General features: G+C 36.9%; 1 protein-coding gene across 3 annotated transcripts in view; it reads right to left on the bottom strand.

The window, feature by feature from the left end:
* Positions 1 to 14,779, bottom strand: part of COL12A1 (collagen type XII alpha 1 chain) — a 102,062-nt gene that overhangs the window by 31,411 nt on the left and 55,872 nt on the right. For all 3 annotated transcript variants that reach the window (XM_063330156.1, XM_063330157.1, XM_063330158.1), the window contains 16 exons: positions 13,814 to 13,943; positions 13,051 to 13,193; positions 11,918 to 12,047; positions 10,847 to 10,989; positions 9,170 to 9,299; positions 8,883 to 9,002; positions 8,096 to 8,242; positions 7,175 to 7,291; positions 6,600 to 6,746; positions 6,054 to 6,128; positions 5,350 to 5,489; positions 4,111 to 4,234; positions 3,767 to 3,910; positions 1,379 to 1,543; positions 492 to 530; positions 260 to 398 (listed from right to left, as the gene is read on the bottom strand). In XM_063330156.1, the coding sequence (XP_063186226.1) occupies positions 260 to 398; positions 492 to 530; positions 1,379 to 1,543; positions 3,767 to 3,910; positions 4,111 to 4,234; positions 5,350 to 5,489; positions 6,054 to 6,128; positions 6,600 to 6,746; positions 7,175 to 7,291; positions 8,096 to 8,242; positions 8,883 to 9,002; positions 9,170 to 9,299; positions 10,847 to 10,989; positions 11,918 to 12,047; positions 13,051 to 13,193; positions 13,814 to 13,943 (2,033 nt within the window). The remainder of the gene's footprint in view (positions 1 to 259; positions 399 to 491; positions 531 to 1,378; positions 1,544 to 3,766; positions 3,911 to 4,110; positions 4,235 to 5,349; positions 5,490 to 6,053; positions 6,129 to 6,599; positions 6,747 to 7,174; positions 7,292 to 8,095; positions 8,243 to 8,882; positions 9,003 to 9,169; positions 9,300 to 10,846; positions 10,990 to 11,917; positions 12,048 to 13,050; positions 13,194 to 13,813; positions 13,944 to 14,779) is intronic.

The raw sequence follows: 14,779 nt of genomic DNA, 5'->3' as shown, positions 1-14,779 counted from the left end.
GATTATATGCAACTCGAACGGTTAAAAGCATAATCTCCAAAAAAGAACAATTAATAGTGAACAGATCACAATGGAAGAAAGAGCTTAGCCTTTAATGATAACAATGATAGACGTTCCTTCGGAGTATATTTCTTGGAGTTCAGTAAAAAGAACATCAAACAAATGCATCTTCCATAAAATACTAATGCTATCATCTATAAACTCTATTAATCCTTCCTCACCTGCTTGCCCTAAATATGAGTCTTTCAGGTTTACTTACCGTATTGGCTGGCTGACAAAGGCATTTTTGTGGAGTCTATATGCTACATAGCTTGGGAAAGAGCCTGATTCCAGTGATACACCTTGTACAGAAGCAAAATGCTTCTCTGTTAGATTATATGATTCCAGCATCTTGAAACCTTTAAATCCGGAGAGAAAATAAAAAATAAAAACACTGTAGAGCTGTAAAAGATACAAATGCATCTATGCCAAAGTTTTAGACAGTTACTTACCAGGTGAAGTGTACCCCTCCAAGTAAATAAGAGGACAAGCTAAAAGACATGAAACAACATGTAATTCAAAACTATAAAACCTAACAGGATATGAGCATATGTATACTTCAGGAAGTTTTATTACCGAAAAGTCTGTGCCGTTATTAATTATCAGCCAACTTCTGTTACATTTGTCATACTGTGTTCTGCTCTGTGGTAGATGTACTCGTTACTTTTAGTAGGATATTTCTACTGTGACAAATTGTATGGAATAACAAATGAACCCCCCAAATATTTTGAGTCTAATTCATAAGAAGAAAGGAGCAAATGACACAGTCTTTCCATGAATATTTAAGGCATGAGTCAGGCTGCATAATAGCTGTCAGATTCACAAGAAAAAACTGCAGATTTATATGGCTCCTCAGGAGCTAGTGGATGAGGCAGTTAGGGAGTACACAGTTGCACATAACAGGCCTGAGAATTTCTCATTTTTGCCATAGAAGGATTTTACTTGAGTAAACAACTGAACTTTATTTAGATAACTTTAAAACAGCATCACACTCCATAGCTGCACCTGTTTAGCACCCCTAGAGCAGTGGTAAGAGACCTGCTGTACCCCCCAGTTCATATTAGGCATCCTTCTACTTCTAGAAGAGCAGTAGTTCTCACTGACTGTTACTCTCTTTTTGTTGTACCAGTACTTTTGAAACATGAGACAAGATTATATAAAATATAATACCTACTTCAAAATTTTGAAAAGGTAATTTGCTCCCTTTAACTATGTCCAGTTATTATGAAACCTAACTTTTATATATGAACATTTCTTTTGATATACCTCAAATGGGTTGGCAACTGTAGCAGTATATAAACAAATGTATTCATTTGGGAAAACGGTGTCTTCTACTCACTTGAGGTAGCTGTCTCACACACAAAGGTGACAAGGTTATCTTGAATCTTTTCAAAGGCATCGAAGTCATCAACAATAAATACATGACGCTCACTGGGCTTGCTGGCAATCTTGGCCAGCTCATTGTAATCTACATCAGCCACACCGACCACAAAGACACTGAAGCCTGTAAAAATAACACTTGTTACTTGAAATATAGTAAACATACATTACCATTTTTCAGGCCAATATTCACAAACCATCTCTATCATGGATTTCTCAGGCTCTACCTAGTCTTTTATCTGGTCTTCATTATAGGCATACATTCTGGACATCCTTTCACCCTATTAAAGCTCAGGAGGGATTAAACGGACTTTGCATCTTTCTTTCAAAGCTTTCTCCTCCTTCCTTCATTGATTTTTCTTGAGCATTATCCAATCTCACATAGCTTTGCCTACATAGTCCCCTCACTTTTTCATGCAAAATGTACAATCCTCTCAATTCTACAGTATCTTGTGTCTGTTCTGTGTCCAAAATCTCTGTGCAGACTATTTGTTATCCAGTTTTCTATCTGTTGTCATCTGCTGCATTTCATGCTTCTCAGTGTCACTTTCTTTGGGTGGCATTCATCTCACCAGTTTTTACTTTCCAAGTTAGGAACAAGTCTTAGTTGTCTAGTCTCTATAATCAACAGACAGACATGGGCAGATTCAGAATGCAATTCATCTCACCTCCCTTCAAGACAGAAGAAGCCATGGTATGTAGATGCCTATATGTTGCTCTCTTCACTGGACATAAAAGGACCCCCTACATGATGGCCTGAGACTAGGCATTTAGTTATTAGATGCCTGAAGACAAATGAGAAGAACCCAGAGCCTAGAATTGTGTAATGGCATAATCTGCTTCTTTATCAGGATGATTTTCTTCTTCAAATCCTTAAATTAGTGCCTCCTTGCCTTCCATGTTAAGTTTTTGTTTCCTGCTATCTTCCAGCCTTTACAGAATTCTGTTTCTGACTCATTTCTTCCTTTCCCTTCTCCCACCTATGCCTTCATGTGATAATTTGACCTCTCTTTGCCATACCAGAAAACAAGGAAGAAAAAAAATGTCACTACACAATTCAGCACTACATAGAAAAAAATCTCCCACAAAATTTCATTGACAAGAACCTGCACAGACATTGGAAATGCTGGTTGAAGGCTGAAAGAAGAATTCACTTTTATTGCAAATGATAAATCGATCTTTATTTAATTTGTTAATTTTTCAAAAAGAAGATAATAATTCCTTTGTATCTGATTCTGGTGAAGCTTTGGCTGGAATACTCTGTCCAGCTTTGAGCATGACACTTAAGATGCAAAGAAACCAAAGCAAGTAGAGAGGAGAGCAAAAATGATAAGGGGTTTGGAAAACATGATCAAGAGGAGGTTGAAGGAAATGGTTTTGTTTAGTCTAGAAAAGAGAAGACAGAAAGAGGAAATGACAACAGACTTCAAATATGAAGGCCCGTTACAGTGGGCAGTGATCAACTGCCTTCCCAGTTAACTAGGTAAATGAAAATAAGACAATAGTTTCATTAGCCTGAAGAAACACTTAGGTGAAATGTGAGGCAAAGCTTTCCAACTATTAGAGTAGTAAAGCACTGAAGCAGATTATCCAGGGAGACTGTAGAGATTTTTATGATAGCCAAACATCTTTAGAAACCATCTAGACAGAGCTGATTCCTTCAGATCACAGAGGCAGAGATGACAACCACTTGTGGTTTACATGCCAGTGATTTTTGTAATGAAGTACAACATCTCCTTACTCGGGGAACAGGACTCGAGGTGGTTCATGCACTGAAATGCAAAACTGCTGGGTGCAGGGACAGGAATAGATTTTTAGACTCACATAAGCCACATTCAGCAAATCTGAAGAGGAAGTGCAATACTTCGCAGCTCAAAAGGCAATGAAGGAGTCAGTTCAGACCCAGCTCCACCAAAAGCAGTTACTTTCACTGGAGATTCACGGGTTTACACCAGGTAAAACATATAAAACATAAAGATCAAAAATCCAGGCCCATTACAACAAAAGCACTAGAATGGAGTACACTTCGCAATGATCCCTGTGGTCCCCCCAGCAAGGAGAGAAAGAAGTAAGCAAAAGTCATGTCTATGAAATGGTATGCAAGATGAATTACTTGAAAGCCTTGGGACATCACATTCTTCCTCAGAGAGAAGGCTAGAGAAAGACAAAGTCTGGCCCAGAGAGTCTAAATTCTTTAAATAGCTTTGAGTTTTTCCCAAATACTCAGAATACGTTTCTGAGTCCATAAATGATGAGTAAAGGACTCCCAGTTGATTGAAGCACCACTTATAATTGCATTGCTTAACACATAAGGAAATGATACAGCAAGATAGTGTGAACTGCTTACCGGAGTGCTGTATGACGGTTGCTGCTTTCCTCACCTCATCCTGAGACCGACCATCAGTGACAACAACAAGTACCTTGGGAACACCTCGCCTCATGCCACTCTCCCAAGTCAAAACCTTTTCTTTGATAAATGTTAGGGCTTTGCCTGCAAAGTGCACAATGAACAAGGAGTCAGCCATATTATCCGCAAGAGAAGAAATCCCTTACTTTACTCTGAAAGGGCAACAGCCACACAGCTAAAACAGAACGAAAAAACCTAATTTTTCAGCCATGCAATATTAGGATAATGAGGCAGTTTCTGACAACATTTAATCTTAAAGAAATATGATTACTGCTCAGAATTACCTGTCCTTGTGTTTCCTCCTCTGTACTGAATATTTTGAAGAGCTCCCAGGGCCTGGGCCTTGTCATCAAATGTATTCAGTTTAAATTCAGATTTTGCCTCATCACTGTACTGCACAAATGAAACCTGAAACGCAATATATCGCAGTGTTCAGTCTCATACCTCCATGTTCCAGACCAGCTCTCTCCATTGAAATATTGTGATATATTAGTAAGTATTAAATAATTGTAAAATCTTTTTCATATATGTATGATTATACACACACACACATATTTACATACACAGATATCATCACAGCAATGTGCACACAGCACTTTTTTCTCATCGTTGCAATGTTCCAGAAATACCTTGTAAGAAACCCTCTCACATATCATGTCATTCGCTTCATCTAGTGAAAGAGAAATGGTTATGGGAACCTAGGCAGTGATCTCATCCAGCTTCCCTTAAGCAGAAGAAAACCTGGAATGGTGCAAGGCTTACAGTAAGAAGCCTGACAGGAAATGTTTTTGACACAACTGTGATGAGCCCAGAAATCCTGATAGTCCATTCCTCATTAGCTATTACTGTTTACTCTTTAAAGATGAATTAATTCATTAAGATGACTAACTTTTCACCTTTTCATATTTTCACTTTGCCCACTGTGGAGTGGCCCCATGTTATCTATCTTTAGGATGGGATGAAGATACTTCTACAAGTGCCCCTCTCAAAGGAATTCTGCCTACTTACTGCAGTGGGATTCTAGGCAGCTTGACAAGACAAGGCTAATGGCAAACGAGCTGGACTCTACATGCATAAGACTCCTTTCTTGCACTGAGAAATTAAAATGTAACCCTCACTCAACAGTCAGACTGTCCCCAAAACAGACTTCTGATATGACACAGGCAAAACCTAGCACCTACACCTAGGCAGTGTACCAGCTGTTGATGCCCTGTACAAAAAAAATGTAAAACTAACTGCACATTGACCATACATCACCCCAGTTTCTCTGCCTGGAGGATTCCCACACACTACAAACTTGTCTTTCAGAATAGTAACCTCTCAGGATAGACTGGATTCCCTTGGATGACCAATATATTTCATAAATAATTATGGATGCACACACGTACACATGTGTTGTACAACAATCTAACACAAAAAAATGACAGCATTCTGAAAGGAAGGAAAAATCAGATGTAACTTTATTAATTCTGCTTCATCTTCAGTTTCCTTCCAAAATGTACCCAATAGAAATAACAACCTACCTGGATTCCAGCAGGATTAATCAAGTCAAAGGCTCCTACTGTATTAAAAACAAATTTCACTACTTTGTTGAAGTTATCATCACCAATACTCCAGGAAGCATCAGTCAAGAATACTATATCAGCTTTGGCACCTCTGCATACTGAAAGACCAAGAAAAGGCACACTTAAAACACATCAATCATATCACTGTGAAATAATGAGCATTGCTTCAAAATTGGAAAACTCAAGAATGACAAATACTCAGCAAACTTCTATTACCACACAGTCAACCTGGCGGAGGGCTAATGCTCAACACTAAAACATTTATTAAAATTTTTCAAATAAAAGTTCAAGAAATGAGGATGAGCTTAAGAATCAAATGTAAATGGTTTAAATTAATTATTTAATATTTTTTTCTGAGCAGCTACCATAAAATATAAATTGTCCGCTGAGGGCAGGCAGACTCTCAGACTTGCCGCAGAGCTATAGAATATCATGATTTTTTTCCCAAAATGTATGCACCTTGCTGTTCTAAAACATGAAACACTGAAGTCTAGTAAAGCTCAAGAGCAAATGGATGGCATTAGGAAACTGATCTCAAGCTTAATTTCCCTAAAACGCTGTGCTAGTTTTAAATCTGTTTAAATTTATGAAAAATAAAATTAAACTCTGAAGTAGTGCAGCAACTACATAAAAATACTGAATAATTCTACAAATAAACATACCATCCCGAGCTGGAGGGATCGTGGGAGGTGGAGGAGGTGTAGGTGGGGGAGTTGGTGCCTCCGTAGGTTTGAGGACTGAAATGAAATAATAATTTTTTGACTCCACATAAATTATTTCATTCAAACTCTAGATTATGTATTATATTACCACACAGAAAGATTGCAATCTTTTCTCACTAACCTAAACAATGTATAATTGGCAAGGAAAAATTTATTGTTACAAGAGTAATGAGATTATAGCTATTGTTAAAACAAAGGTACATTATTTTATTATAACAGGAACACTTTTACATGAGACTGGTAATGCTGCACCTGATAATGTGCATAATTTCCTAGCATTTTTCATCTAAATACTAGGAAATACTTGATTTGAAGAAGAGCATAAGAATCTCTCTTTCCCTCGTTAACTCCAGTTTACATTATACTGAGAGAAAGAGGAAAGATCATTTAAAAGAGGTATTCTGAGCAATTTAGGAGCAAGTTCTACAGCTGAAACAAGACAAGTTCTATAGCCAAAACTTAAGGTTCACAGTACCTATTACCTACCTGTATGCTCCCTCATAGAGACTGGAGGTCCCTCAAGGTTAGGGGTCTGAACAAAGACGGTAGCATTGTACTCTGTGTCTGGTGAGAGGCCAGTAAAACAATGGCTCGTTTCTGATCCACGTACTGTGATTTCCTGTCCTCTGGAACCTGTCAAAAAAAGCCCAATAGAAAGAAAGTTAGAACCCACTATTTCCCTTTTAATATGTGTACAAATAATTGCAGAAATTAGAGACCTCTTGAGAGGAGGCTGGAGTGGGGGGGACAGCAGTCTTATTCTTGTCCCGTAAAAGCTTTTCTAGACCAAGATTATGTGGTGATTATGCACCCTGAAGCATATATTGCAGTGTACACGTAAAACCCAGGTAACTAGCAGATACCCACTAGTGAAAGTTAACTTGACAATAAGCAGCACTCAGTCTTTGCAGCTTTTTCAGCACTCTAGAAAAACAGGTTATATTCAGAGCTTTAAAGCTCAACCAGATGTATCATGGTTTCTGGTGGGTGCTTGCCACTATCCCAAGTAAGTGTTGCTGTCATTGAAATAAGACAATTATGTTTCCAGAAAATGCACTTACCATCAGCTGGGTTTAACTTCAGTCTGTAGGAAGTTGCTGACCGATGAGGTGACCATCGGATACAGAAAGTATCCCAACCCACTTTGTAACTTGTTAGGTCAGTGACATTCAAATATACTGTGAGCAGAGAAAGAAAGAAATTGTTCTTTGGAAAATAGTATGTAATGGATAAAGTACATCCAAATGAAAATTATTGTTCAGAAATTGATTTTTTTAAATGCTCACAGAAAGAACAAGCAGTTCTAGTCAAAGCTCTTCATTTTCTGTTACACCCTAGAGATCCCAGCCTACCTATTTACAAAAACCTAAAGTTTGATACCCTTCCCTTTGTGGGTAACAGCCCATTTTATGAGTTTTAACATGAAGTAAGTTGAGTTCTTTAGAAGATAAGAAACTTCCAAAAATCAGAATCTGACTCGTATATATGGCAATATGAAAAGAATGTACTGAGTCAACAAAACTCAGGATGCTTGATTCATCTTAACTGAAGAAAATTTTAGAAGTTTCTTATCTGAAGCTATCAACAAAATGATCTCCTTCTGAAAAGCTGAAGTTTCAATCACTGGAGATCTAACGTGAGATATAAGCAGAGTAGCAAAAAACCCTAGACCTGCTTAGCACGGTTAGATTCTGTAGCACCCTGGAGACAGTTAAAGACTGACTCCAACTATTGCTGAATAAAATTTTAGGAAGCAGACTGGAAAACTTTATATCATCAAATCATTACTTAAAACTGTATTTCCATTACTGTTCCCAAGCTTAGTGTTTTTAAGGTCTACGTCATGGACAGATGGTAAGTATTCTCCATGAGAGGATATTCAAACTTTCTAACAACCAGCCTTAAAAATCCTCTCTTGATCCATGTTACATCAGATCATCATACGTATCTAGCATGATTACAACAAACGTATTTTGACTTACATGTAGTGCCTTGATCTGTCAAAGGTATGCTCATTCCAGAATCATATTGGGCATAAACATTCACATCATAGGTAGTACTGGGAGACAGATTATGTAAGGTGTAGGAAGTCACTTCTCCCACAAAAACCTCCATGGGCTCATTTGAACCTTGAATTGAAAGGAAATATTAAGGAGGTAAAGAGAGAGAGAAAGATTAATGATTAGATGAGCTACAAAACTATCTGCCATCTTTTACATATCATTAAGGTTTTTTGCATATCATCTCATTTTTTCTGAAACAAAACATACTAATTTCTTAAATTTTAGCATATTAGACTGTTGCAAATAGAACATATACATAGCTTTATAAGCTATTGTGCAATGTTTGTGTTTAATTTAACTTACAGAAAGGTATGTATATTGTTTCACTGCCACATAAAACAAAGGTTCTGAAGGATATTAGTACCTAATAGCAGTCCAATACTTATTCCACATACACCACCAGTTCATATCCTCAGAAGGACAAGAGGTATTAAAAAGATGAAAACAAAGTCTGGTCCAGGACTTTATCTAGTCACTGTATTAAATTTTGACTGTACAACTGCATGTACGAAACACTGTATTTGATAGTTTGTGCTTCTTATGAAATACTGATAAGACTTAAGCTTTCATCAAAATCAGTAAACAAAGGAAATAAATAAATCCTTTAACACAAACATTTCATGATACATATGATTTCTATCCTGATCTCCCATTAGCCACTCACTATTCTGAAAGTGGTATACTCAGAATTAATAGGTTTTCTTACCTACAGGTTTGTATACAATTTTATAGCCAAGAACAGGGGATGGTGAAGGATCCCAGGAAACTCTGAATCGTGTATACCATTCATCAGTTATATACATATTTTGAGGAGGAAGCAGGCCAACTAAAAATGAAGAAAAACATTCCAATTAGACTAGTGACTGTTTTTCAACCTCTAGAAACTTACATTGTAAGATGTAATTAACATAATGAAACCTTAACAACATTGGAGTGCTCACGGAATATGTGTCTTAAATTTAAAAAAGAATATACAATATTAAAACTAATTACCAGTTCTGCCATTCCCAGTCAGTTGTCCACCATCTCCATCTTCGTACACAGCCACAACAGTAATTTTGTATGGTGTATCTGATTGCAGTGGTTGTAGTATCACATTATTTCTTATTCCAGGAACTGTTGTCTAGAACACAAAAGAAACAGATGTAAATAAACTCACAGTCCTGTAACTGATCAATAATGGCAGTAACTAGAACTAAAAATTTCTTTCAACACTTGGTGCACTTTTTTTATGTCCACTGTAGATAAAGTCATTCGGGATATCTTAAAGGTTATAGCCTATAAACAATTATTAGTATCTGTTATTTTAAATTATAGAACACCGTGGTCAGCACAAAAAGATAAATCAAATTGGCTTTTCAGTCCCTACCCTCACATTGGACTGAGATGCTGCAGTTCCTCGCCAAGATTTCAGTATTGTTTCCTCATAGAAAGGAAAAAATGATGATGATGTGTTTGGAGACAGAGAAAGAGAGGAAAAAGCTCCTAAAATGGGGATGGAGGTCAGTCATTCATGCTACCCATCAGTTTCATTTCTACCTTTTCATTATCCTCGTCTTAGAATATCATTTTTTTGGAAGAAACAAGTTAGTCTGAGAAGGAAGCTCTAAATATTTTGCTATGTAAAAACATGCCTATTTATGCATCCCTCAGTCTCCTCAACTTCCTGGTGCAGCCATGCACCATTGCTCCCTTCCAACAAAAAGGCGGGTATAATCCAAAAAGTGACACTGCTCCATAAAGTGACCAGACAGCACTGAAACAACGGAAAATAACTTGAGATATCTGTCTCAAAAACAAGTCCCAGTCAACATTTTCCATTATTACTTGATAAAAATGTTCAGCCATTTGAGACTTGCTATTTTTATGAAATGTCCAATATTTTCTGTAAAGCACATATGTATGTTGAAAGATGTGTGTCCCGATTAACAGATCTGGTAAGGAATTTTCAAACAGTGAATTTTCAGCATGCCCAATACACTGATATATAAACAGTAATAGCATTTAGATAGTGCTCTTATACATGTTTAATTTTGGCTGGTGGCAGCCAGCAGGAATTCTGTCATTGACCTCTATAGGATCTGAGTTTGGTTTTGCTATAAACACTCAGAGAATTTTATAAGCATCAGATTAACTTGTGCTACCATTAAGCTGCAGGAAATTAAACACAAACACTTACAATTCAGACTGAACCTTACAAAAGCAAGTTAGTTGCTGAATCAAAGTTACCATTGCTTTCTTATTAAACTCTGCCAACACTCTTCAATTTATAAAATGCAAACTTATGTTTATTCTGTATCTTAGCTCACTGACTTCATAATGAATAGCGTATGGAATAATAGATGGCTATTCACTGTAGCACAATGTTTAAACTAAATGTCAGGAAGAAGGTTCTGCTCAGAATCTTCTGATTAATATGTGACTCACACATTTAACATTATTTTACACACAAGTTTGTTCATTAAACTGTGTATGTTCTGTGACTTTGTGGGGGAAAAAAAAAAGGAAACTTTCATACAAACCGTGGCTTCTCAGCATTGACAACATTGACCAAAGAACCCATAGGGCATGCAAAGTGTACTACATGTAAAATATGTGTCTTTGTTATTCTGTAGTCTAAAGAATCAACTAAGAACATCTCAGTGCTTACTAAGGAACTGCAGAACTTACATATTCATCAATCGGGTCCCCCACAGTGGGTGAATAAATGATTCTGTACTGCTGGACTGGCCCATCAGCATGGTCCCATTGTACAGAAAGGCTGTTTGTGGTCTCATCGAACACTCTCACATTCCTTGGACCACTGCGAGGCACTAAAGAAAGAAAATACAGAAGGTTGTATGGAGCATGATTCTTCCAGTTCAGTGTTGTTCTCACTGATTCAAATGCTGCCCTGAAGCCAAAGTTAACGGCCCTTCTTGAAACCCTGAATAAACATATACAGGTAGATTTAGTCAATGATAATACAGCAGTGCCTGAAGGTCTTAAATAGATAGGGTCTTAACTGAAGGAACTGGAGCAGTATGGGAGAGAACATCAGAGTGACATGCAAAGTGAGCACCGACATAATTCTGCTTCTCAGACTCTTGCAGACAAGTGTAACTATAGCCTGTCACATCTGCAAGTTTTAGATGAATATGGGGATTTAATAGAGAAAGCATAGAAACAGCAAAAGAGAGGTGACCTATTATTGCCATAGACAATTTCTTTACATGTTATTTCTAAAATGAATTTTAAAGAAGCCAAGTGTAAGCCAACGAAGATCCCACAAGCTAAGTTGTAACAAGGAGGTTTTGGTGTTTAGGCATCTCCAGCAAAAAACAAACATCTGGGGAGGCTGACATATACAATTATCATGTAAGACACAAAACACGAAGCACGTTTTTTTCTGTGGACAGCAAATTCTATCCATCTTAACGTGCTATTTTTTTCCAAAAGACAAATTGCTATTTATCTGTAATCACATTTTAAAGAACAGCTTTTAAACTCTTAAATGTTCAAATTAGGCTTATTTCACCAGTGAAAATTACTTTGGTGATTATGCATGTACCACAACATAGACAACATAGCAAAAGCTCCCCTCCATGGAGGCCTGCAATTGCTTCAGCCATAATTCAGATGCATTAATCTCAGAGTTGCACTGAATGGCTTATGCTATTTGTGATTGCAACCAATTTTATAAATTCTTCACACATCAGTTTTCACATATATTTCACAAAGCAAGTACTGACTGCCTCTTACATGTTCTTCCCTGAGCTTGGCTTGGATTTCCCTCTCCATCTGCATACAGAGCTATAACGTTTATTGAGTAAGCAGTGTCAGGGGTCAAGCGCTCCAGCATCACATCACGAGTGTTGCCTGGTACCACAATCTAAAACAGAAACAAAAGGCACCTATATAAAAAAAATCTTCAGTTTATACCATGTCTTTTTAAAATGAACAATTTGAATGAAATACAGAAAATGCTGGGAGCATGACCAGACCACACATTTTCCAAGAAAAATAATACAAGTTTAGTAATGTTGATAAAAATTCATGAGGAGGTGCAAAACAAATTGCATATATACATAAGGAGCTCATATTCTGCAAATGGAATTGTTATTTTCCAGATTTTACATAAAAATAGTTCAGAAAAAAAAGAAACATTTAGGAACAGAAACCAAAAAAGTAAATTCTGTCATGGTTTACTGACATACATAAAGGACATTTTCTAACAGGTACTAATACACAGGTCCCACTCATGTGTGAAGTAATATTCAGTTTCACTTTACAGATGCAAATTATTCATTAAAAATCTTATGCTTCCTTACATAAAAACATATCCACCTGTACATGTACAATATGGGTGTACATTTTGTGTGAGAACATTCACAGGCTTAGCTCTAAAACTACACAAATCCAAGAACTCTTAACATCTGGAGGGTAAATCTTTACCCATATCAAGACTTCACTACTCACCAAGACCTTCTTAAACACTAATGATTTGGGGTGAACAGATGGTTTAGTGGTAAAATCACATAAACTTGGTATCTGGTTTCACAATTAAACATTTCCTAATAAATATTTGTTGGTTTTTCCTGTCTGTTTCAAAAAAAAAAAAGGTTTTATTTTAACTCATCTTTACCTGCAATACGATGAAGGATACTCAATCCTCAATACTCAGTTTTAAATGGGAATCTTATTTGTTATTTCTATTGTGTCACCAAATTAAGCATTTATTTACAACGGCCTAAATTCCTGTAGACGCTATTTTCAGCAGGGACACTCCTGGGCAGACAGTTGGCCTGAGTTTATTATTATTGTTTTACACTCATTGAAGAAAGCAATATCCTCCACACACTGTTAAGGAGTAGTATAAAAACTAAATTACTTACAGATTCTGATGGCCTTGGGCCAGACAGTGGAGAGTAATTAATTCTATATTGCTGTACTGGACCTGGAGCGGGTTCCCATCGGACATTCATACTGTTTGGTGTGGGATTGTAAACTTGAATGTTTCTTGGTGTTCCTCTCTCCACTAGGATCAAGGATAATTTAAATTAAGTTTTGCAAAGTTGCTTACGTAAGTTCTACTTCTACTTGAATTCATAACAGTGCTCAAAGGAAGCTGAAAAGTGCATCAGCCCAAGAAAAATACATTACTTTTGTTGCCCCAAAATCTACAAATCTAAGAATCTCAGATATTAGACGTTACAAACATTCCCATCCGGCAGCAAAGTACAGATGTTTATGCTGCAAATTGGAAGTATGATCATAACACTTTGCTACCCTATTGTCGACCAGACAGGTATGGAAAGTAGCCACAAACTACACATTTTAGATCATGCTGTCATTAGGAACTCAAACTCCCCGGAAAATTTTAAATATATGGTATGGACATTAGCATGGATTAACACCAATATTTGCCATTTGTTCACCAGTATTGCTACTGGCACTACAGTTAAAATTTTGCTATTGTGTAGAAGTAAACAGTAAGTTTGCTGCACAACATGAGAGCTGAGTTTGCCTGACATAAGTGGAATATAAACTTTGGGGAATATAAACTTCCACATTTGATGCAGATTTCTAATTTCTAATGATCTGAGCCACTCACACAAAAAATCCTAACATTTTCTTGAAAAGTGCTATTTTACTTACAAGTTCTTCCAGTGTCAGAGACACGTCCACCATCCCCCTCTGGAAAGACTGGAACCACAGTTACAGTGTAAGGTGTGTTGGGTTCAAGAGTCCTCAAGATGACATAGTTTGTGTTTCCTGGTACTGTGGTCTACAAATTTAAAAGGAAAGGTAGGGGCATGACATTTACATAAGTATGCAAAAAGTTTAAGCTTTTTTGTATCTCCCTTACTCCTCCACCACATCTCATTTCTAGACTGGTTGTGATAAAAATTTTACAAAAGGTGAAGCCTGAAGTAACAGGGTTCATGGTATCTTCTGGAATTGCCTTTCAAGAAAGTTCTGCCTTGGACTTAACCAAAACAGTTGTTAAGTCCCATGCTCTCCAATACAATTCCTTACAGCTGTGTTCACTTTTGGGTCCAAATCCTGTTCTACTAGTAACAGTAGCAAAATCGGCAGTGATTTCTTTAATGACTACTATTTAGCAGCTCAGAAGCATTAAAAAGTCAATTTCTAAATCAAAAAATAAACATTACATAACACTACAACATGCTAATGAGAAGAAGTAGTGAGCAGCTCGTGTTAATTCCAGAACATTTAAGGATATTCATCATCAGTAGCTCTCTAGATGCTATTGAAGCAGCGTCAATTCATGTACTCCTCATTTCACAGGCTTATCGAATGCACACATGTGGATAAAGAAACAAAAGTGGGAAAGAATAGCATTTTCCTAGTCTGCAACAAGGGTTCCCATTTTCAAGACTGTTTTAGCTCTTCAGCAATTGAGTAATTTTAGGAGATTGGAATAAAACACCTATGTGGGTTTTTCTGCTTTCACAAATATCATCCCGGCTGACTCCCTACAGTCACGTGACTTCTTAGCAGTAAAAATGTGTAGAAATGAGGTCTGCTGACTTTCTAGCCTTTTGTACACCCTGAAGTCAGCTTTACATTCACACACATACTGCTCTAAGAATAAACAAA

The sequence above is a fragment of the Chroicocephalus ridibundus genome, chromosome 3 (assembly GCF_963924245.1).
Source record: "Chroicocephalus ridibundus chromosome 3, bChrRid1.1, whole genome shotgun sequence".
In the NCBI taxonomy this organism is placed as follows: Eukaryota; Metazoa; Chordata; class Aves; order Charadriiformes; family Laridae; genus Chroicocephalus; species Chroicocephalus ridibundus.
This window is presented reverse-complemented; position numbering and strand designations above follow the sequence as displayed.